The sequence below is a fragment of the Nilaparvata lugens genome, chromosome 4 (assembly GCF_014356525.2).
Source record: "Nilaparvata lugens isolate BPH chromosome 4, ASM1435652v1, whole genome shotgun sequence".
NCBI lineage: Eukaryota > Metazoa > Arthropoda > Insecta > Hemiptera > Delphacidae > Nilaparvata > Nilaparvata lugens.
In genome coordinates, this window is record NC_052507.1 from 78724013 (window position 1) to 78747211 (window position 23199).

The 23199-nt window shown below is 34.9% G+C and overlaps 1 protein-coding gene across 1 annotated transcript in view; it reads right to left on the reverse strand.

Moving 5' to 3' along the window:
* LOC111054599 (doublesex- and mab-3-related transcription factor A2) overlaps window positions 1–23199 on the reverse strand; it is a 202158-nt gene that overhangs the window by 147227 nt on the left and 31732 nt on the right. Inside the window, exon 2 of the mRNA XM_039426559.1 lies at window positions 5458–5808. Within this exon, the coding sequence (XP_039282493.1) occupies window positions 5458–5806 (349 nt within the window). The 5' untranslated portion in view covers window positions 5807–5808. The remainder of the gene's footprint in view (window positions 1–5457; window positions 5809–23199) is intronic.

Below are 23199 nucleotides of genomic sequence, written 5' to 3' on the forward strand. Positions count from 1 at the left end.
TCATATACAGAGTGAGTCATATGTATGGGAACCCTTCAATAAATTGGAGACTGTTGTAGATATAATACTGTAAGTTTCAGGATAAGTTATTGGTCAAATACTCTACCTTTTGACGTACAACTGAATTTCAACCTTTCATGAGGGATATGACTCACTTTGTATATTAACATTCTATAATACTATATTTATAAACTACTACTACTACTACTAGTTTAAATTATTAATAGTTAATACTGCTATTATATAGTGGCAGCTCATAATACTATAGTCATAGTTATAGTAAAGTTGTGAGGTTATAGTGATATATTCTAATGCTATCAAGCAAATATGCGCAGAATAAGATGAGAACATTCTTCTTTCACATGATATTCTAATTCAATCGCTCATTATTCTTCTTCCACAAACTTTTTGTTGAACAATGCACATTATTTATCATCTAATTCTCTTCTTCTTCTTCTGACGATTTTAGGATACGTTCTACATGACTCTCTTATTCTTCTTGTTGTTGTTCGTGTTCGTCTCGTTCCTCATGTTTTTCCTGATCTTCTCCTTATCCTAGTTGTTTTCCTTTTTCTTCTCTCACTTGTTCTTCCTCCTCCACTCTTTCCTCTTACTTTTCCACTTTCTTCTCATTGAGGACTTCTTCTTCATCGTCCGACTCTTCTTCTCCATAAAGGAGAAAATCTTCTTCTCCATCACTAAAGAAAAACCATTCCCAATCATCTTCTTCTTCTCCTTCTTCCTCGCTGACTCCTTCTCGTCCTCCTACCATCATATCTCCCTCGGCGTTTGGATGCAGCAGCCAATCTGGCCATATTGGAACACCTGTCAAAAATTTATGAGGTTGTTACAAAAGTGTATCAACATCATGATGAACTGCATAGAAAATCATTCATATTTCACTCACAAAATTCAATTTTTTCAACAAACGTCGGCCATGTTTATCTTCAGGCTTTAATTTGTCAAGGCGCTTGAGAAAACTATATTTTATCTTAATTATTCACTGAATATCAGGGGTAGAAAGTTTCGTTAGGCTAGCTACACACACATCGATTTTTGTTCGTACGATATTTTGTCGTCCTTATAAATTCTATTAGATTAAACTGATGATTTCAAACAGATGATGTTTGTCAGGTTCCATTTAATCTGATGGAAATCATAAGGACGGCAAAATATCGTACGAACAAAAATTAATGTTTGTGTGCAGGGTTTCACAGTTCATCCTACAGAAAATATTTGCAAGATAGAAGATCAGGCGAGAATACCATGCAGGTCCTTCAATTGTTTCGTTCCAAGATCTTCAACTGTTCGAGAAAACAGTTGTGATTTCCAAAATTCCAATAAATGGAGGTGAAATAATGAATGCTTTTCAATGTATAACATCATGCTGTCGATAAATTTATTGTGAACAACTTCATAAATTTTTGACAGGCATTTCAAAATCACCTAGTTAACTTATCACAGTTAGTAGCAAAGATATCAGAGACCAAGGTGATATTGATATTCATTTTAGATCGATACTGACTCGTTTATCATTCCATTTCAGTGAGAAACTAGAATAATACCATATAGAAACAATAGCGTAAGTAGATATCCCATGGTATAGGGCGTTTATGTCGCAGCTTTTACTGTTATCCCAAGCCGATTACTGTCGATTATTGTTGATTTTTACTGTTTTGACCGGGTAAGAGTGTATGAACGGCACAATATGAGATACTATCAGCGTAAGAAAGCTTCACGAGAAAGAACTACGTGGGCTATCGGCTTGAGATAACAGTAAACGTTGCGACATAAACGCTCTATGCCATGGGATATCTACTTACGCTATTGTTTCTCTATGGTAGTACACTTCCGTAAATGATGTACAGAATCGGGTTTTCCTTCGTTTTTCTTCACTGTATCATGAAGTACTATCATGGATATGAAGATTAGTTGATTCATAATATGAACTTCATTCATTCATGACTAGCAGGTAACCCGTGCTCCGCAAGGGTCTAATTAAAAAGTTGAACATCTGAAAACTTGACCTACTGAAATTTTGAAAGGTTAAAAGTAGGCCTATATTATCTCGGTAAATTGAGAATCGATATGCGAAATTTCAAGTAAATCAGTCTAGTAGTTCAGACGTGATGATGCGTCATTCGTGAATTTCCTATCCCGTACGTGTATCCAATTCTCTCCTTCATTATATAGATATTCTCATTACACATATTCACAGTGATGAATTTCAAATTTACTTGTCAAAAACGCTGTCAAGTTATTTACACACGCTGGAATGCAATAATAGATTCAATTTCAATGTAAGATCTGAGACATGAGTGATTGAGGAACTGTGTAATTCTCCAAACACATGAGTTCACCAGTTGTCTTTTTCCCAGACTATCCCCAAGTTATCATTAAATAATAACTTAGTTATTATCAAATTTTATCACCAAAAACTCAATTGAATGAACGATCGTTCAACTGATTAGAAGTTAATATCGGGGCACCGAGCTTCGCTCGTTATTTTTATTTATTGATAAACAAAACACAATTCTCTAAAATGATCGTGTTTATATTTCACAGCTGGCTATATGTCATCTTATGAATTCCTGGATGTGATATTTTGATTTTCCACAGAATCACTCGCTCACTTTTCACCATCCACAGCTGTTTCAGCCAAGGATGAATTATCCTTTTAATGTCGTTCAGCGAGTTTTCTCAAAGATGAGACCTAGTGCAATCGAATTTTTATATCATAAACCTATTATGTTCCTAATTTCATGAAAATCGTTAGAGCCGTTTTCGAGATCCGTTGAACATAAATAACCAGATATAAAAATACAGCAATTGCTCTCTTAATATAATAGGATAGGATTCTCTATGAACACAGTCTTAGTTTGAAATTACTCCTATCAAATGTAATTGAAATTATTTATCAATGCTTCTCAGGGATAAACTATGATACTTCAAGAATAAATCAATAATAAAATGAATCTTCAGATGAGGAGGTATGTGTATTTCTATTGATGTAAATAAATAAATATCCATGATGGATGAAATCGATATGACAGTGAGTCTATAGCAACAATACCTATCAACAAAGCTATCCTCATTTGCTCCTCAATTTTTGGACGAAAATGTATTTATTGAATTTAGTGTAAACTTGATTTAATTGTCACTTGAAGTTAGTGTAAGTCTGCGATCAATTTCTTGAATTGGGATATAGATCATTAAAAATTGCTGGACTCAACAAAAAGTGGATGATCTAATCATAATTAACCATAGTTCTTCTATTAACTTCCTAAATTTTTTCTTAGTATTTTTTTCAATTCAATTCCTTATTGCCAAATTTAATAACGTAACAAATCAAACACTTATCACAAGAAAATAAAATAAAATTAACGAGTATAATATTAATAAAATTAATAGTTTCCAAACTACTATAGTGCCGTTTTCACAGTGAAAGCTTGAATTTAATTGAATCAACTGGTGGTATGAGATGTATCGGATTATAAAAAATGAAACTTGACTTTGATTCGATCCAGTTTTATATATTCAATCTTTAATTGTATTCATCCATTTAGACCAAAGATACAACAATTAAAAATATGCAAATCAATACAAGCAAATAAAAAACAACATTCATACTATAAGTTGATAACAATCATAGTTGAGATTGTTCCAACTGGTACTGTGCAAACAGCCGTTACTGTAAAAACCTGATAGTTAATCATTAAGCTGCGTCTAGACCAAAGTAATAAACAAAATGTTTATTTTTCCGTACTTATAAATTCTATTAGATTGAACATAACTTATCATACACATGATGTGCATATGTATTTGTCAAGCTCATTTTAATATGATAGAATCTATAAGGACGGAAAAAAACAATTTGTTAATAATTTTGGTGTGAACGCAGCTCTAGTGTAAATTCAATTCAATTCAATTTATTACTTGTCATGGCTAAACAACGGTAAGCATAGACAATAGTCAAGTTCATTAAAATTTTAACATTCATTTACAAAGTAAGACTAGATAAATTTTTTAAATTGTGAAAATATAATATTTGAAAACTTATAAATAATATGTCAGTTAAATAGTATGAGTAGTTAGATAAGTATGTAGTTTTCAGATTATCCATTTTCAGCTAAAACCACCAGTTGATTCAATTCAATTTAAGTGTTTTCAGTGTGAACGGCACTTATTTATACGGCAACGCTGCTCTTTTATTTTTCTACACTGCCATTATAATGTAGACTCACTATAGATTCTTCACTCTGTGGTTATAATGCAATTCATTTTGAGCTTAAACCACCGGTTGATTCATTCAATTTACTTTACTGCAATGTAAGCTTCCTCTGTGCGAACGGCACTTATTTATTACCAGCAGGTAACCCGTGCTCAACAAGGGTCTGCTCAAATCACGTGATAAACTGGAAGCTTGACTTACTGAAATCTTGAAGAACTGAAAATGAGTCTATAACCATTCTATAACTGGGTCTATAACCGGTTTTGCTGGTTTCGCCGAATTAGCATATTATTATGTTGAAAAATCATACTTCTTACTCTAAAATATAACATTTTGTAATCTGTATTTACATTTTGTATCTGTATACGCATGCTGCGTTGTTATGTGTTTTCTACATTGCTGTACGGCATGGAAGCATGGACTTTGAAAAAGTCAAACCTCAAAAACATCGAGGCATTTGAAATGTGGTGCTATAGAAGGATGTGGAGAATACCATGGACAAGAAAAGTGACAAATAGGGATGTAATGTTAATGATGGCAAAGGAATGTGAAGTTCTTGCGACTGTAGAGGGAAGAAAATTGCAATATTTGGGCCATGTAATGAGGGGTGAAAAGTATGAGCTGTTGAGACTTATATTGCAAGGAAGGATCATTGGAAAGAGGAGTGTGGGAAGAAGAAGGATAACCTGGCTGCGTAATTTAAGAGAATGGTATGGCTGCAACTATTCAAGGCTGCAATCAATAAAGTGAAAATTGCCGTGATGATTTTTCCAACCACCGATAGGAGAAGGAACCAGAAGAAGAAGAAGAATCTGTATTTATTTGTGAACATTTTTTGTGAGGCAATAAAATTTGATTTGATTTGATTCTCGGAGAATTAAGCAGTATATCTTTGTGCAAAATTCCAAGTTAATCAGTTCAGTATTAACGACTGATGATCCGTACATTAATGAGACGATTCTTTCCTTTATAAAATCACTTCGCTTATGTATGGGCTACTTGATTCAAATTAAATAATTTAAAAACTTTTAGTAACTTTTTATTAAAAACTTTCAAATGAAAATGACCAAATGAGAACTTCTAACTTGAAAATGACCAATGGTCGAAACTAGTCGTTTAAATATTTTAAAGTTTTTGGGTAAAGAAAGGGTACTAAAAGTTTTTATTATTTCCTTTATTGTATTATAGATTATTCATGAATCAATAAATGAAATGAATAGACTCACCAGTGGGTGGATCTGCAGAATCGACGGACGATGTGGATGGTGACGGCGGGGTAGCGGCGGGAACAAGCTCGCCTCGCTCTTCCTCCAGCTTCTTGCGGCGGCGGATGGCGATCTGCTTAGCCATTTTCTTCTGGCGTTTGACGGTGCGCTGGCAGTTGCGGCAGACGCAGTGGCGGAAGCGACAGAAGCGTTTGTGGCCGCTCAAGAGCGACACCTCATTATGGTTGCGACATCGCACGCATTTCGGCGACGTGCGGTTCGTGCCGCTGGTTGTAGCGCAAGCGGCGTTCGCGTCGCTGGGGGCACGCGATTCGTGCGGTAATCGCGCCTCTCTCGCCGCGCCGCCCATGGCTGCAACAAACAGGGGTTCTCACTCGAAAAGTTTCGACCGTCACAGCTGGATGCAACTAAACATGCAACTCTCAACTCCACTCGGCGCATTCAGACTGCATGCTGCACTGACTTGCGCGAGTTCCCCTCTCCGCCTCTCGCGTACTTCCCCCACCCTACCGCTCACTTTACGACTTTCCCCCCCACCTTACCACACAGACACCCTTTCCCCTCAACTTGTTGTTTGTTGTTCCTCCTCTCATTTCAACTCCACTGCTCTTATCAAGAGTGAAACTTATCACCAAGTCTGTGTTAGTCTCTTTGTCTCACCCCCTCTCCGGATCTACTACACGAATTTGGAGTTGCTCAGTTGTGTTCACTCAACTATTAACTTGTTATGATTTTTCATAGAATTTGTTGAACAGGAATTAATATTGTGGAACTAATCCATAATTTAAAAAACACAGTTATATCTTTGTCACATCCACATTAGATTTATAAATCTATTTATTTATTTGGATGAATAGAAGTTTTGGACTGTAGTCTGTTTCTTTGTCCTTAAGTTAAGGCTGTGCAAAGGCTAACAATAAACTTTCTACTCGTGATATTTTTCGAATTTTTTCGATTTCTATATCATCGAGCTATCAAAATGAAAAAGTTTTCTCAGGAAAACATTTTTTTTCCGATCATTACCGTACTTTTTGAGATAAGAGCGACTGAAGTTTGAACTTTTGGGACAGAACATTTCAAATTTGGTACGACATAAATCCATGAGATTTAGAGGATGAATTCTTCATGGTATTGTTGATCTAGTAAAACAAAAATTTTCAGAAAATATCAATTTTTGGAAAAGTTATTCAATTTACCAAAAATAACTCAACTAAAAGTTATTTTTGGTTATTTCTAGTAAATTGAATAACTATCCTGAAAATTGATATTTTCTGAAAATTGTTGTTTCACTAGATCAACAATACCATAAAGAATTCATCCTCTAGATCTCATGGATTTATCTCTTACCGAATTTGAAATGTTCTGTCCCAAAAATTTAAACTTTAGGCGCTCACATCTCAAAAAGTAATGATCAGAAAAAAATGTTTTCCTGAGAAAACTTTTTCATTTTGATAGTTTGATGATATACAAATCGAAAAACTCCGAAAAATATCACGAGTAGAAAGTTTATTTTTTAGCCATCGCAGAGCCTTAATTATTGTAAATGATAAATAAATATATACAGTAGGCTACAGATGATAATGTGTTGGTTTCAACACGAAACAGTAGTCCAGTGTACAAATTAAATAAATGTGGATCAGACAAAAATGGAACTATGTTTTTTCAATTGTGCTCTTGTTCCAGGTTTAATAAATAATTTATTGTCAAAAAATGAAACAATTTCATGAAAAAGTCAATCAACAAATGATAATCAATCAGTAATAAGCTGGGTACAGGCTTATGTGCCACGAACACGGGCATTTCGCTTCTCAAAAGTTGATTACATATTTATTTGTACAGAAACAGTGAGATACATATAAGTTTGGCATCAGCTGATGGAAACGAAATGCGCTTGTTCGTCACGTATACGTCGAAGCGCAGCTTTAAGGTGCGTACAAATATACGCGCCGCGAACATGAGCAATTCACTTTTAATCAGCTGACTATATCTGTATTTTTACAGAAACGGTATAAGATATAGATATAGAAAGCTTGGCATCAGCTGATTAAAAGTGAATTGCTCACATTAGGCCTACATTCGAGTCACATTGTATTACTGATCAAATTATAATCATAAAATGATAATCAGGATCAGGATGTAATCTCAATATTTTTTTTTCAAAACAACAAGCTTCGAGAACTGTTGATGGGATTTATTTACTTGAAATAAATACTATTCATTGGTCAAATTATCAAAAATTTGGACATGAACATTATTCAGCTGTTCTCTCGTGATCATGAATATAGTTGTTGTATGAATAGATTTGTTTGTTTGTTTGTTTTTAAAGATTCCCAGAGACTCTAATCAGAGTATAGGAATCGTCAAAAATTTATAATACAAACAGTAAGTAATACAAAAAAAGAAAAGAAAAAAATCACACAAAGGAACCCTCAACATTGTCCGCATTAACAACAACATAGACACTGCCTTCTGCACTGAAGTTTCATGGTGCCTGTGATCGGAATGACTGTGACTGTGATGTCGTTGGTCAGACCGATGCAATAAAATATTTAGGTGTGATTGTTGATGAAAAGCTTAACTGGTCTCAGCATGTATATACAGGGTTTGTATAATAAGTAACCGGACTGACCTCAGGAAAATTTTTATTGGCAAAATATGGACAGTTTTTCTTTATAAATCTTCAAAGTAGTCCCCATTGAAGTCGATAACATGCTGATACCGGATTTTCAAATCCTTGAACGCTCCCTGGAAGTCGGCAACCTCTATGATGTCTAGAACCCTCGTCGTAGCACGTTGAACGTTTTCCAGAGTCCAGAACCGGGTCCCCTTAAGTTGTCTCTTGATCTTGGGGAACAAAAAGAAGTCCGGTGGTGACATATCTGGAGGATGTAGCAACGTTACCCTTGACTGTTTGGCCAACTGCTCGGTGACGAGCAGGCAGGTGTGCGACGGAGCATTGTCGTGATGGAGGATCCACGAATCGGCAATCCCCGGACGGACTCGATGAACCCGGGCGGTTAGTCGACGGAGCACCTCTCTGTAGTACTGGCCGTTTACAGTTTGGCCACCAGACAAAGAGTTTGTGCCACCCGGCCCTCCTAGATATCATGGAGGTTGCCGACTTCCAGGGAGCGTTCAGGGATTTGAAAATCCGGTATCAGCATGTTATCGACTCCAATGGGGACTACTTTGAAGATTTCTAAAGAAAAACTGTCCTTATTTTGCCATTAAAAATTTTCCTGTGGTCAGTCCGGTTACTTATTATACAGACCCTGTATCATAAAAAAACTATCTGTTACTCTTGTCTTGCGGGAATTCCACTTCTTAAATAAAGTCCTTCCTCTGAATGTTCCTAGGCAGTTAAATTTGCATTTGTTGATCCAAAAATAAGTTATGGTATTAACTGTTGGGGCTCCACCTATGTTTGTCACTTGAAGCCATTGATAACGGTGTAGAAATCGATAGTCCGTGATATAAAAAGAAAGGGTAGATATGAAAATTCGTTTCCTCTATTTCAGTGTTTTGGATGTTTGCCTCTTAGATCAAGGTCCTGTATATGTTCTATGTAATGTCTGGAAACGATGGTCATGCGTTGCTCAGGGATGTCCCCAACTATCAAACTAGGAGAGTGACAGCTGATCTACTGAGACTGCCCAAATCATATACCACTTGTTTCCAGAAATCGTTTGTATTTCTTGGCCCCAAGTTTTTTAATAACATCCCAATTGAGATCAAGAGGATTCACAATCAACTTGTTTTCAAAAAAAGAATTCTCAGATGGCTCAGAGGTCTTATGCCTGACCATTTAGAATCCTTATTCAATGTTATTTCTTAGTTTAAATGTGATTTTGGTGGCTTGCAATAAGCATTAGTAAGATGAGCTGTTATTGGAAAGTGTGCAAGGTGAGTGAATGTGAGAGTGAATGGTTGCTAGTCTTTTCTTTCTCTCTTCTTTCTCTTTCTCCATTAATTTAAAATCAATTAGAGTGATATCCATTCCTAACTGCAAACGTGAAGTATTGTATACTTCCGGCAAGTAGTATTACTTGCCCTATTACGATAGGTAAGGAAAGTATTGCTTTCCAAAAAAAATTAAGGTACCCCAATTTCTAAATTTCTATACGTTTCAAGGTCCCCTGAGTCCAAAAAGTGGTTTTTGGGTATTGGTCTGTATGTGTGTGTGTGTGTGTGTGTGTGTGTGTGTGTGTGTGTATGAGTGTATGTGCGTCTGTGTACACGATATCTATCTCCCAATTAACGGAGTGACTTGAAATTTGGAACTAAAGATCCGACACGAACAATTTCGAGCAAATGCGATTCAAGATGGCGGCGAAAATGTTGTCAAAAACAGGGGTTTTCGCGACTTTCTCGAAAACGGCTCCAACGATTTTAATTAAAGCTATACCTAGAATAGTCATCGATAAGCTCTATCAACTGCCACAAGTCCCATATATGTAAAAATTTCAGGAGCTCCGCCCCATCTATGCAAAGTTTGATTTTAGATTCTTAATTTATTATGAGGCTTCAGATTTCGAGTGGAAAAGATTGAGCATGAGAATCACTACAATTTATGTTCAGTAACATTTTCACCCAAAATTAAAAATAAGCTCGAAATTCCAGAAAATGTGATTATCCAATTACTGCAAACTGTTGGCAACTGTTGATTCTATTAAATCATTCACTATGAAGAGATAGCAGACCTCGTGTGTCTCCAACGTTATTGCCCTGTCACCAGCTGGCTCAAATCTTTGAATAGTAGACTTGAGATGCGCGTGAACACTAGCGTCAGGTGATCAATTTTCATAACGGCAAGGAAAGTTGTGTGAGTGCGCCACACCAGATTCTTTTTTATTCCAATTCACGAATTTCTTTCTAATAAAACATACCAGTATTTATTAATCTTTTATTAATTATTTTTTATCTTTCTGAGATGTGTGTTTTTGTTTTCCTTATTGATTCTGATTGTAAATATTGTGAGTTTGAATAAATAAAATTTGAATTTGAAAACTTTTGACTTAAAAGAACCTAATTATATAATGACTCATGTATGAGAGCATGACAAAAAAGGAAAGTATAATCAATGTCGGATTGACCGAGTAGCTGTGCAGAAGAATATTGAAACGTGGGGTGAGAAAAATGAAATGAAACGTAGAAACAGACGAAGGAAAGTAGCAATAGAGCTGGCCAATAAATTTGTGCTCAATAAACTGCAGAAAAACAAGAGGTGGAATTGAGATAAAACTGACATTTCTCGAAGTAACAGTCAAATAAACTCTCTTTACTATGTTCACCTTCACTCAATATTGATTTTTGTACAATACACACGTTGATTCCAGTGAAGGAAGTAGTCTACCCACACGCTTCACGATATTATCTCTGCTCTTAGCCGTAATTGTACAGGAGTGAAAAAGAAGATGAAAGAAAAGTAGATATTATAGCAGTATGTACATTGAAGTTAGTCAGTTCTGTGAAAAAGAAGATGAAAGAAAAGATCGATATTACAGCAGTATGACTGTACATTGAAGCTAGTCAGTTCTGTGAGAAAGAAGATGAAAGAAAAGATCGATATTACAGCAGTATGACTGTACATTGAAGCTAGTCAGTTCTGTGAAAAAGAAGATGAAAGAAAAGATTGATATTACAGCAGTATGTACATTAAAGTTAGTCAGTTCTGTGAAGAATAAGTGAAAAAAAGATGATAGAAAAGATCGATATTACAGCAGTATGACTGTACATTGGAGCTAGTCAGTTCTGTGAGAAAGAAGATGAAAGAAAAGATCGATATCACAGCAGTATGTACATAGAAGTTAGTCCTGAGCCATGTTTACCCAATAAGAAATGGCGAGAGTAACGTTGTAGACGTCTCAACAAATACACCTCCTCAATCAATAAATACTTGATCACAATATGTCTCTCAATTGTTGAACATAACATGACATTCTATCGATGGCTGCCATTTGGACCAAATGATTTCCTCTGAATCATAAGACACAAACATGGCGACAAATGTCGTTGTAGTTTGTGCTAAACAACCAACAGGAAACATATTCATGTCACATTGGAAACGGTACCTACTTCTGTAGAGTGTAAAGAGTTACTCATGGTTTTTCACAATAATACAAGAAGTATTGAGCCATTTGTTTACTGGGATCTTGTATAGGTGCGAGAGAAGTCTAGACCAATCTTGTAGTCTCAGGGTTACTGTAAGAAATGAGTGATATTCAAAATGACACTCATGGTTTTTCACAATAATACAAGTCTCAGGGTTACTGTAAGAAATGAGTGATATTCAAAATGACACTCATGGTTTTTCACAATAATACAAGAAGTATTGAGCCATTTGTTTACTGGGATCTTGTATAGGTGCGAGGGAAGTCTAGACCAATCTTGTTGTCTCAGGGTGGATGTGAGAAATGAGTGATATTCAAAATGACACTGTTTTATAATTTGAATTTTCGTAAAAATATTTTCAATGCATGTGGAAATGAACTGGGAGAGAAGAAGATAGAGTCTTCCGGAGTATATTTATAAGTATGAGCCTGCTACAGGGTAGCCGAAACGATTAACGATTATTAAGGCGTTGCATCCTTCAGTCTGCTAGCACAACTTGGTCGTGGGCTCGATTCCCGCCGGTAGGCATGGACGTTTGATCATCTCATCGGATCGCCCTCGCACTTTACATAACCCAGGCACAAGCATAAAGCTTATGTGGGTATCATCCGCAAAGAAAGAAAGTTTCCAGATGGAAGCTACTGAGATATTGCAATTATTCGAATGCTAATGAATTAATTACTATTATTAAACGAAAATCCAAATTAAATGCTGTAATTCACCCCGAAGACTTCTGCTACAGCAAATATTGACAACAGGGTAAACAGCTAGATGGAAATTCGATGATCGCTACTATTCAAAAATTATTTGTCAGCCCGGGAATACTGTCATGAATATTTGTCATACTGGGTTCGATTCCCGGGCAGACAAATAATTTTTGAATAGTAGCACTCATCGAATTTCCATCTAGCTATTTACCCTGTTGTCAATATTTGCAGTAGCAGAAGTCTTCGAGGTGAATTACAGCATTTAATTCGGATTTTCGTTTAATACTAATTAATTCATTAGCATTTGAATAATTGCAATAGGCCTATCTCAGTAATTTCCATTTGTAGACTGGCTGGCCGCTATGGCTTCGAATAAAATGGGCGCTGATATCCAGAGATTGTCAGTTTGGTGTGAGGGTAAGCATTCCTGACCGGCAATAAGGAGGTACTGGGTTCGATTCCCGGGCTGACAAATAATTTTTGAATAATAGCGCTCATCGAATTTCCTTCTTGCTGTTTACCCCTGTTGTCAATATTTGCAGTAGCAGAAGTCTTCGGGGTGATTTACAGCATTTAATTGGGATTTTTGTTCAATAATACTTATTTTGTAAAATCATCGAGGATGGAAGTGTAATTCATATCCTTTATTGTTGAACGAGCAATATCTGTTTATATGTTTAGATGTTTTTATGTTTATATATATATCTGTATGTGACCGGATCTCGAAAACGGCTCCAACTATTCTCACGAAATTTGGAACAAAGTAGGTTTATGATATGAACATTCGATTGCACTAGGTCTCAACCCTGAGATAACTCGCTGAAGGACATTAAAAGGATAAATACGTCCTTGGAAAAACAGCTGGAAATTTTGTCGTCTGTCGATACAGTAATAGAAGTTAGTGAACGAGTGCATGTAAGGGATCATTCGGCTGATCTCAGGAGAGGAAAAATTCAGCAAGAAAAACTTATTTTCGTTTATTTCTCTTACTTCAGAAAGTCCAAAATAGTAACTAGATGCTGTTAGTGTAGAATAGTACATAGTATATTAACGAATATTGTAGCAAACATAGTATAATTGAATTCATAGTACATAGTATTATTCTAAATCGAATTCATATTATATCTATTAGTAATTGATGATGTGTTTGTTTTTTGAAGTGTGAATAAATTGTTATTTTGAAGAGTGATAGTAGCTTAACCTAGATTGTGATTTTGAATGTAGTATGAATTTGAAAAGGGACAGTTTTGGGCAAAAGCCTGTTGTGCCTCCTCATATAACTCTGAAAATAATTGTACGACTGAGAAAATGGAAAAATAACTATAAATTCAATCTTTCGTTACAAATTTTGTATGCTTTTACACTCCAGAGCAAAGATCGGTGCCCCGATATTATTGAATAGAAAACAAATCATCACAGCAGTGTCTCAACACATTTGAATTCTGTTGTAGCTATGCAGCAGCTTTCAAGGAATAATCAAGCAGATTTGCACATTATGAATAGGGTTAATCAGTGTAGCAGCCACCCAGAAGTGCGACTCTGACTCTCATTCGATTCCTTCTCGAAATGCACTTTGACGGTCGACTGCATGGTAAACGAAGTGAAGCAAAGTGCTTGCCAAAAGGCGTAGCGGAGATATTGTGCAGGTGTGGCAAGCATAGGGCATGCCTCGGTCCACTCCCTGCTAATGTGCCTGCTTGCAAATCAGGCAATTTGTGTGCGCGATACTGGTCACAACAAAAACCAACGCAACGAAAAGCAAATGCACACAACTTACTAACAGACTTGTTTCCTGCTGCTGTTATTGCACTCACGCCTTTTCACTCTTCTTTCTCACTCTTTTCACTATTCTTTCTCGCTCTTTTCACTCCTTCTGCACTTTTTTCACTTCTTTCTACACGAGGAATCCGTTTCAGCATGGCTGACAACGGGTTGAAGATGGCAGCTGTGCAATAATGTCCCGAGAAACTTTGTATCATTAGAGTTCATCCTCGTACGATACAGTTTGTATCAAGTTATGATACAGTTTGCATCAAGTTATGACACAATTTGCATCAAGTTATGATACAGTTTGTATCAAGTTATGGTACAGTTTGTTTCAAGTTGTGATACAGTTTGTATCAAGATGCGATATAGTTTTAATCAAGTTATGATACAGTTCGTATCAAGTTATTTATTGGATAGAGCAAACAATACAATAGTCGTAAAAGAAAAAAACAGGCTATTCCCCAAATTTTCTTCAATTTCCTAATTTTGTCTCAGATTGTCCTAATATTAGAGTTCATCCTAGTCTGATACAGTTTGTATCAAGCTATGATACAGATCGTATCAAGATATGATACAGTTTGTATCAAGTCACTACCAAATTATTGCAGCATCTTATTGCAAAAGAAATCTGAGATAACTTTTTGAATTCCTCCCAGTATGATACACTTTGCATCAAGTTATGATATAGTTTGTATCAAGTTATGATACAGTTTGTATCAAGCTATGATACAGTTCGTATCAAATTATGATACAGTTTGTATCAAGTTATCATACAGTTTGTATCAAATATCTCCCAAATTTCAGCATCTTATTGCAAATGAAATCTGAGATAACTATTTGAGTTCCTCCCAGTATGATATACTTTGTATCAAGATATGATACATTTCGTATCAAGTTATGGTACAGTTGTATCAAGTAATTTATACAGTTCGTATCAAGTTATGATACAGTTTGTATCAAGTCTCTCCCAAATTTCAACATCTCATTGGAAATGAAATCTGAGATAACTATTTGAATTCCTCCCAGTATCACATTTGCATCACATACAGTTAGTATCAAGTTATGATACAGTTCGTATCAAATTACGATACAGTTTGTATTGAGTTATGATACAGTTTGTATCAAGTCACTCACAAATTTCAACATCTCATTGCAAATGAAATCTGAGATAACTATTTGATTTCCTCCCAATATGATACACTTTGCATCAAGTTATGATACAGTTTGTATCAAGTCACTCCCAAATTTCATCATCTCATTGCAAATGAAATCTGAGATAACTATTTGATTTCCTCCCAGTATGATACACTTTGCATCAAGTTATGATAAAGTTTATATCAAGTAATGGTACAGTTCGTATTAAGTTATGTTACAGTTCGTATCAAGTTATGATACAGTTTGTATCAAGTTATGATACAGTTTGCTTCAAATTATGATATAGTTTGTATCAAGTGATGATGCAGTTTGTATCAAGTCCCTCCCAAATTCCAGCATCTTATTGCAAATGAAATCTGAATCAACTATTTGAGATCCTCCCAGTATGATACACTTTGCATCGAGTTATAATACAGTTTGTATCAAGTTATGATACAGTTTGCATCACGTAATGATACAGTTTGTATCAAGTCCCTCCCAAATAGCAGCATCTTATTGCTAATTAAATCTGAGATAACTATTTGATTTCCTCCCAGTATGATACACTTTGCCTCAAGTTATGATACAGTTCGTATCAAGTTATGATACAGTTCGTATCAAGTTATGATACAGTTCGTATCAAGTTATGATACAGTTTGTATCAAATTATGATACAGTTCGTATCAAGTTATGATACGTTTGTATCAAGTCCCAGCACACAAATTTCAGCATCTTATGATTATTGCCAAAAGTTAAGCAAGCAACTGAAATTTGAGATATAATAACTGTATCACTACGGTACCTTCCTTTCGTGAAGGTTAATAGAGTGACTTTTGAAGTCATCTTGAAGGTATGAGTTTTGTGAAGGTTAATAAATGGAATATTTCCAATTTTGTTCACGGAACGTGGAAACTCTGTTCTAGCAGGTTCAATTACATGATAGCTTTGGTGGAATGAGTTCGGTTTCAATGGGAATCTAGAGAATATTCTCTGTATTCTGTATTATATACTCTCTCCGAGTAGCGAGGGACCCCGCTTGCTTTGTTGTTAGCTTGTAAACAATTTTGACTTCAACAGAAATCGTCATGATTGTATAAGATAAGATAATATCTTATTCAGCATAGCATTTACATAAGAAAAACAGTTGAATATCTTCATTAATGAACATAAAATAATGCGGAATAAGCAAGCAGGGACTGTGAACTTAATATGTCTTGAAAATAGTGCGTGTAATTGAATAAAATATTACAGTTATGATAGTTGTGATACTCGTATATATAGCACAAACCAATAATACATTTTAGGAAGTATAGTCAAATAATCTCAACATATAGTCAAAAAATTTCTCAATTTTCAAATTAAAGGGACTGAAATCAAATCGAATAGGAATTCAAATTCAATAGAAAAACAGATGAATATCTTCATTAATGAACATAAAATAATGCAAAATAAGCAAGCAGGGACTGTGAACTTAATATGTCTTGAAAATAGTGCGTGTAATTGAATAAAATATTACAGTTATGATAGTTGTGATACTCGTATATATAACACAAACCAATAATACATTTTAGGAAGTATAGTCAAAAATAATCTCAACATATAGTCAAAAATCTCTCAATTTTCAAATTAAAGGGACTGAAATCAAATCGAATAGGAATTCAAACGAACCAAGAAAGATTAATCATCGTTTTAATGATGTACTTCTTGTGAGAATAATAATGGGAAAATTGAGAGAATGAATGAATATGAGAGAAGAATAGTTTTGTAGACTTTTAAAATACATACTGGTGAATAATAATTTTGATGAAGTGGTAGATTATAAAACAATTAATACGTTAATAGTTTCTTAGAGAAATAAGGAGATAAAAAATCAGGAATGTCTTTATAATAGAATATAATTTATAATAGAAGCAAAAATATTGGATTTGTATTTTTCAAAATTGTAGAGGTCCACGTTATAATGGCAGTATTTGATTAAAATTGATGTTGCTATCCTTGTCTATCATTCGACAAAGCATATAGCAGTATCCCTTTCTAGCTCCACAACTTTACCAGATCGTTTGTTAACAATCTAGAAATGTGATTAATTAACAACATATTCAATTATAATCATGGAAATTTATCATTAGATCGTTCAAAATATAATTTCTTGACAAATAAAACGAAAATCAACTGTTGGGAAAGCTATGGTTTTGAAACGTTTTATTCCAGTGTCCTACCTTGTCTCATTCTTGAGAATTTTCATATTATAGAATTTAAGAATTTGATCCTGATCTTTACTATAATAATTTATAATAATTTTCCGGGCTGACAAATAATTTTTGTATAGTAGCGCTCATCGAATTTCCATCTAGCTGTATACCCTATTGTCAATATTTGCAGTAGCAGAAGTCTTCGGGGTGATTTACAGCATTTAATTGGAATCTTCGTTAAATAATAATAATAAAAATAATAATATAATATAATATCTATAATATTAATAATGATGATAATCTTGAATCAAACATTTTGACTTGATAGTCATGTATTAATTTATTTCTCAGTAACCCCCAATTGTAAAAAATATGCAACCCATGAAATACTGGTGAATCATCTATTTAATCTTTTCTTCTGTCCCACTATTTTATCAAATCAGAATTACCCGTATCCAGTTATTTATAGAGAATAGTGTCATGACAGTGAATCGACAACGATGTTCTCCCATTATTCTCCACTGCCATTATAACGAGAGCCCAACTTTAGTTTACAATTTTTGAATAAATTGATTCATAGAGCTTTCTCCGCATCGGCAATAACCGCGAAGACAGCTTTGGCTCAATCGGTAGAAAGAAGAGCACTGTTCAATTGAGGCCGGTTTTCTGTGAACTGTCTGTCCTGTATCGATATCAAGATGGCTTTGGTCATCAATATCACGGGTTCATCGGCACTGTCCAATGAAAAGCCGAGCCGCGATATTGAGAGACTAAATGTTTGTGAGCTGGCCATAAAGCTTTCATCTTCACAAGTAGTGCACATGCAAATATCTTCCAGCCAACAGACGCCCTCCTTATGGGAGATAATGTAAATAGTCTCAATATAATGGAAAGTATATGGCTCAGGGCATACTCTTCAATCGATTCAACATTGAAACAAAACTTGCAGCCAACGCGATCGCACTGCTTGATAAAATCCAAGTGAAATAGAACACATGGCCTTCTTTATTCAATGCAACGAATATTTTTCTCGTGGCCTTCAACCACCCCCCCCCCCCCTACCAACCACTACTCATATCAATTACCCGATAATTTCGAATTTGGTTGCAGAACCGAGCAAATATTTAGTGACCCATATTTTCAGAACCTTTTACACAGATTACATGAGGGTGGTTAGAATCGATTGTTATATGTACGAAGAAAGCCGATAGTTTCAAAGTATGAGTTTTAAGGTCAAATGAGCAATATATTGTCATGCGTTTTCCCGATAATCTCACTTTACTGTCGGTGAATTCAGAGTAGTTGAGATCCAGAGGGAGTAATAGATAGAGGGCACGTGCTTTTCCCTTGACACTCAGCACTTGTTGGTTTGTAGACATTTTTCTATATTTCTCTTCGAATGTTGGGTTTTTAGTGAGGTATTGTCAACCTGTGGGAAGCAACATACTGAATCCACGGGTTCTCAAAATACTAAGGAAATTAATAATCAATTCTCAATTGATAATTAGCAATGGAAATACTGGGATGTAGTGAAAAATATCACTACTTTATTGTAGAAATATCGGGGAGTACAAAAACATAAAAAAATGTATCAAGAAAGAAGAAGTTATGATAACATAAACTCAATCTAGTTTCTAGTGAGAAATTTCTTCAGCTGCGTTTCTCACTGAAGAGTTGTCTTCAGAAAGATTTAGGTCCTTGATATAGTTATTTGTGCAACTAGTGCGCAAAGTGACAGTTTGCTGCACCGAAAGAAACGTTTACGCCCGAGCCGTAGGCGAGGGCGGAATGGTTTCTTGAGTGCAGCAGAGGAACTTTGCGCACGTATTTCACATTAGTTTTTCCTACAGTTACCATTGAATATCAAAAGTGGGTAATTATGGGTAAAATTGCCTGAAATCCATCAAATGTTTTTCTGTGTAATTTTATTATTGATAAAAACCTTAATCCTAAAATCCTAAAGTCCTCGTTGTCCTTGGTTATAATATATAATGAATAATAATTAGCGCGTTGTGCTTCGTTGCACCTCTGCTCACTATAGCAGCCACAGCAGTCACTGTTACCAACTTCATTTTGATTTTGCTGCACTGTTGCTCCATATAACCTACTAAGTATTTTGCGTTGCCATGTTGCAAATCTGGAGTGCAGAAAAATTTTTCCCGCACTAGAGCGGAAAAGTGATTCTTTGCGTTCTGTAATCAGTGCAGCAATGGCCACTTTTCAACGTAACTGTAGGAAGATATATTTTCAAGAGGTGGTTGTGAGACAGAACTTTGCTCTCTGTAGTCAAATTAGTCTGTGATATAATTCCTACTTCGCAAACTCTTATGGATATCGTGTTTTTGATTGACACGTTAAGCCGTCGGTCCCGGCTGCCTGAAAAGCAGTCGTTAGGTCATGACAGAGGCCCTGAAATTGATCAGTTGCGACCTGAAAATGCTGACACTAGCTAGACCTGAGCCAGCCATGTCATTCGATTTTATTATCATGGATATCGTTCATGATTGAGCTAAAAATAAGTAGATCTGGAATCTCTTTCATTATCAGTGCATCACCATCTATGAAATCACAAAAATGAATACATACTTGACAGGATCTTCTCTGTAGTATGTACTGTATTTCTCATATATAGAACTCATATCTAAAGAAGGAACTTCCAAAAAATTCAGCCAATCTACTAATAACGAACAACTAATCAATCGAAAATTGTGGGTCGGCTTGTATCAATCATTCCTCTTATCATCCACGCACAAAGTTTATATAAGCTTTTATGAATTTTATATGAGTTTATATGAGCAAGGTTTATTTATGAGCTTCATATTCGACATAAAACTATTTATTCAAATTCTTAAATTATAATTATTATAACTGATTATCACTCCAGATACTGAAGCTATCTATCCATAATGAAAACACTAGGATATTGCCAAAAATATTACTAACATGTTTGTAATCCTATTAAACGAGCAAATTCTGTTTATGTGTTCATATTTTTAGATGTTTGAATTATTTCACCGGATCTCGAAAACGGCTGTAACGATTCTCACGTAATTCAGAACATAGTAGGTTTATAATATAAATATTCGATTGCATTAGGTCTCATCCCTGGGAAAACTCCCTGAAGGACATTAAAAGGATAATTATTATTCATCCTTAGAGAAACAGTTGATAATAATTATTTCGTCGTCTGTTGATGATGGAAGTGAGTGAGCGAGTTCATGTGGGACTCGAGCGTGTGGGACTGTGTCAAAATTATGACTCAGCTGTTGAACTTTTGTAATCATTCAATCAGGTAGGCTACTTAGTGCCGGGTGCAAAAAAGCCGGGCTATTTTCAATCCTGATCAATTCCAGTAGATCCATCTTTTTAAAATGGTCTTCTCTGATTTGGTTCACGTGAAGTTAATCACGATTTAAATTTAACCGGCTTTTGTGCAACTGGGCCTTTGTGAGGGAAAATTTTGCATTCCTATGGGAATTAATCTCAATTCACTGTGATTAGACTTTGACTTTGCCTATTGTTCTAAGAATTTAACGGCAATAAAATCATATTTATTTATTTATTTTATTTATTTTAGATAAAACATTTCTGTATGAATGGAGGAGATTTTTTTCAAGATTTATTTTTATTTTTTACATTTTATTTTATCACAATGCAAATTACACTAATTTAATAACATTGGAAGATGAAATAATAAGGTAGTCCTTGTGCTATTTTTCTTCCAAATTTATTTATTTATTTACAATGTCAAGGAAGACTACAGGCATTACGCCCAAATCAGTCTTCACTACTATTTACCAACAAAATGAAAATGTAAGAAATGAAGAATAAATGGTAATACAATGAAAGATACGGAAGATAATATCATGATACTACATTCATACATTATAGGTGACAAAGTCCAAGATGAGGTTAGAATTTCACGTGTAGCTACATTTTTTAAGAAATTTTAGTTCAAAATAAACATGAAAACTATGAGATGTGTTGGACCTTGTGAATTTTCAATGAAAAAAATGTGGTGTTTTGCACTCACACAACTTTCCTTGCCGTTATGAAAATTGATCAACTGACGCTAGTGTCCCCGCGCATCTCAAATCTACTTTTCTAAGATCTGAGCCCGCTGGTGATAGGAAAATAACGCTGCAGACACACAAAGTCTGCTATCTCTTCATAGTGAATGATTCAATAGATTCAACAGTTGCCAACAGTTTGCAATAATTGAATAATCACATTTTCTGTAATTTCGAGCTTATTTTCAATTTTAGGTGAAAATGTCACTGAATATTAATTGTAGAGATTTTTATGCTGAATCTTTTCCACTTGGATTTTTTTTTAATTGTATCTGAAGCCTGATGATTGGGAATCTAAAATCAAACTTTGCATAGAGGAGCTATGGGGCGGAGCTCTTGAAATTTTTACAGATATGAGACTTGTGGCAGTTGATAGAGCTTATCAATGACTTTCCTAGGTATGAATTTGATCAAAATCGTTGGAGCCGTTTTCAAGAAAATCGCGAAAAACCCTGTTTTTGACAACCTATGGTAATAGGGCAAGGAAAGTAATATGGTCTACAGCTATCATGACGCTGGAAAACAGCATAATATACAGCTGAAATCTTATGCTTTTGTGAGCGGATATTAAATTCATTCAAACGATTCAAATTTCGTTCATTTGAAGCAGGTATCATGATTCATGAACCCGGAAAACATCATTGTTGTCCTAGTATTTAGCAAAATATCTTGAATCATTCCCAGAGTACACTTTCAGTCTCCCAGCTACAGGAAGTGCATCAGAAAAAATGCAATGTTTTGGATCAGTAATGTTGCGGCTCGGTTGCAACCTGCAACCACTAAGTATTTGGTTTCAAAGAATGCAGTGATGCATACAACATGAACGGCCATAATACTCAATAGTCATCCATCTCTATTAGACAAAGATAGTTTCCTTCAGAATGAATAGAACTCCGTGTTATCGGGAGTTGTCGGTCCCGGCTGAAGTATGACAGTCGAAAGGTACATTGACGGCTTAACACTGTGCAAAGGCTAAAAATAAACTTTCTACTCGTGATATTTTTCAAAGTTATACGATTTGTATATCATCAAGCTATCAAAATGAAAAATTTATCTCAGGAAAACATTTTTTTCCGATCATTACTTTTTTAGATAAGAGCGCCTGAAATTTGAATTTTTGGGACAGAACATTTCAAATTCGGTAAGATATGAATCCATGAGATTCATGAGATCCATGAGATAGACTCTTCATGGTATTGTTGATCTAGTAAAACCACAATTTTCTGAAAAAAATCAATTTCTGAAAAAATTATTCAACTCACCAAAAATGACCAATAATAACTCAAAAAAAATATTTTTGGTCATTTTAGGTAAATTGAATAACTTTCTTAATTTTTTTTATTTCTGGGAAATTTTTATTTTATTAGATCAACAATACCATGAAGAGTCTATCCTATAAATCTCATTGATTTATCTCTTACCGAATTTGAAATGTTCTGTCCCAAAAATTTAAACTTTAGGCGCTCATATCGCAGAAAGTAATGATCAGAAAAAATGTTTTCCTGAGAAAACTTTTTCATTTTGATAGCTTGATTATAATATGCAAATGGAAAAACATTGAAAAATGTCACCAGTTGAAAGTTTATTTTGGCCTTTGCACAGGCTTCAGGCTAGGTGGAACTTCCGTCAGGCTCTCCCCACCAATAGAAGTCATTCGAATATTATTTTTAATCGAACTCTGATTCTTATGAAACTGGATTTGTGATTGAGAGCTAGAAAAACTTTATAAACATCACTATAATTACTGGGTATGTAACAGAA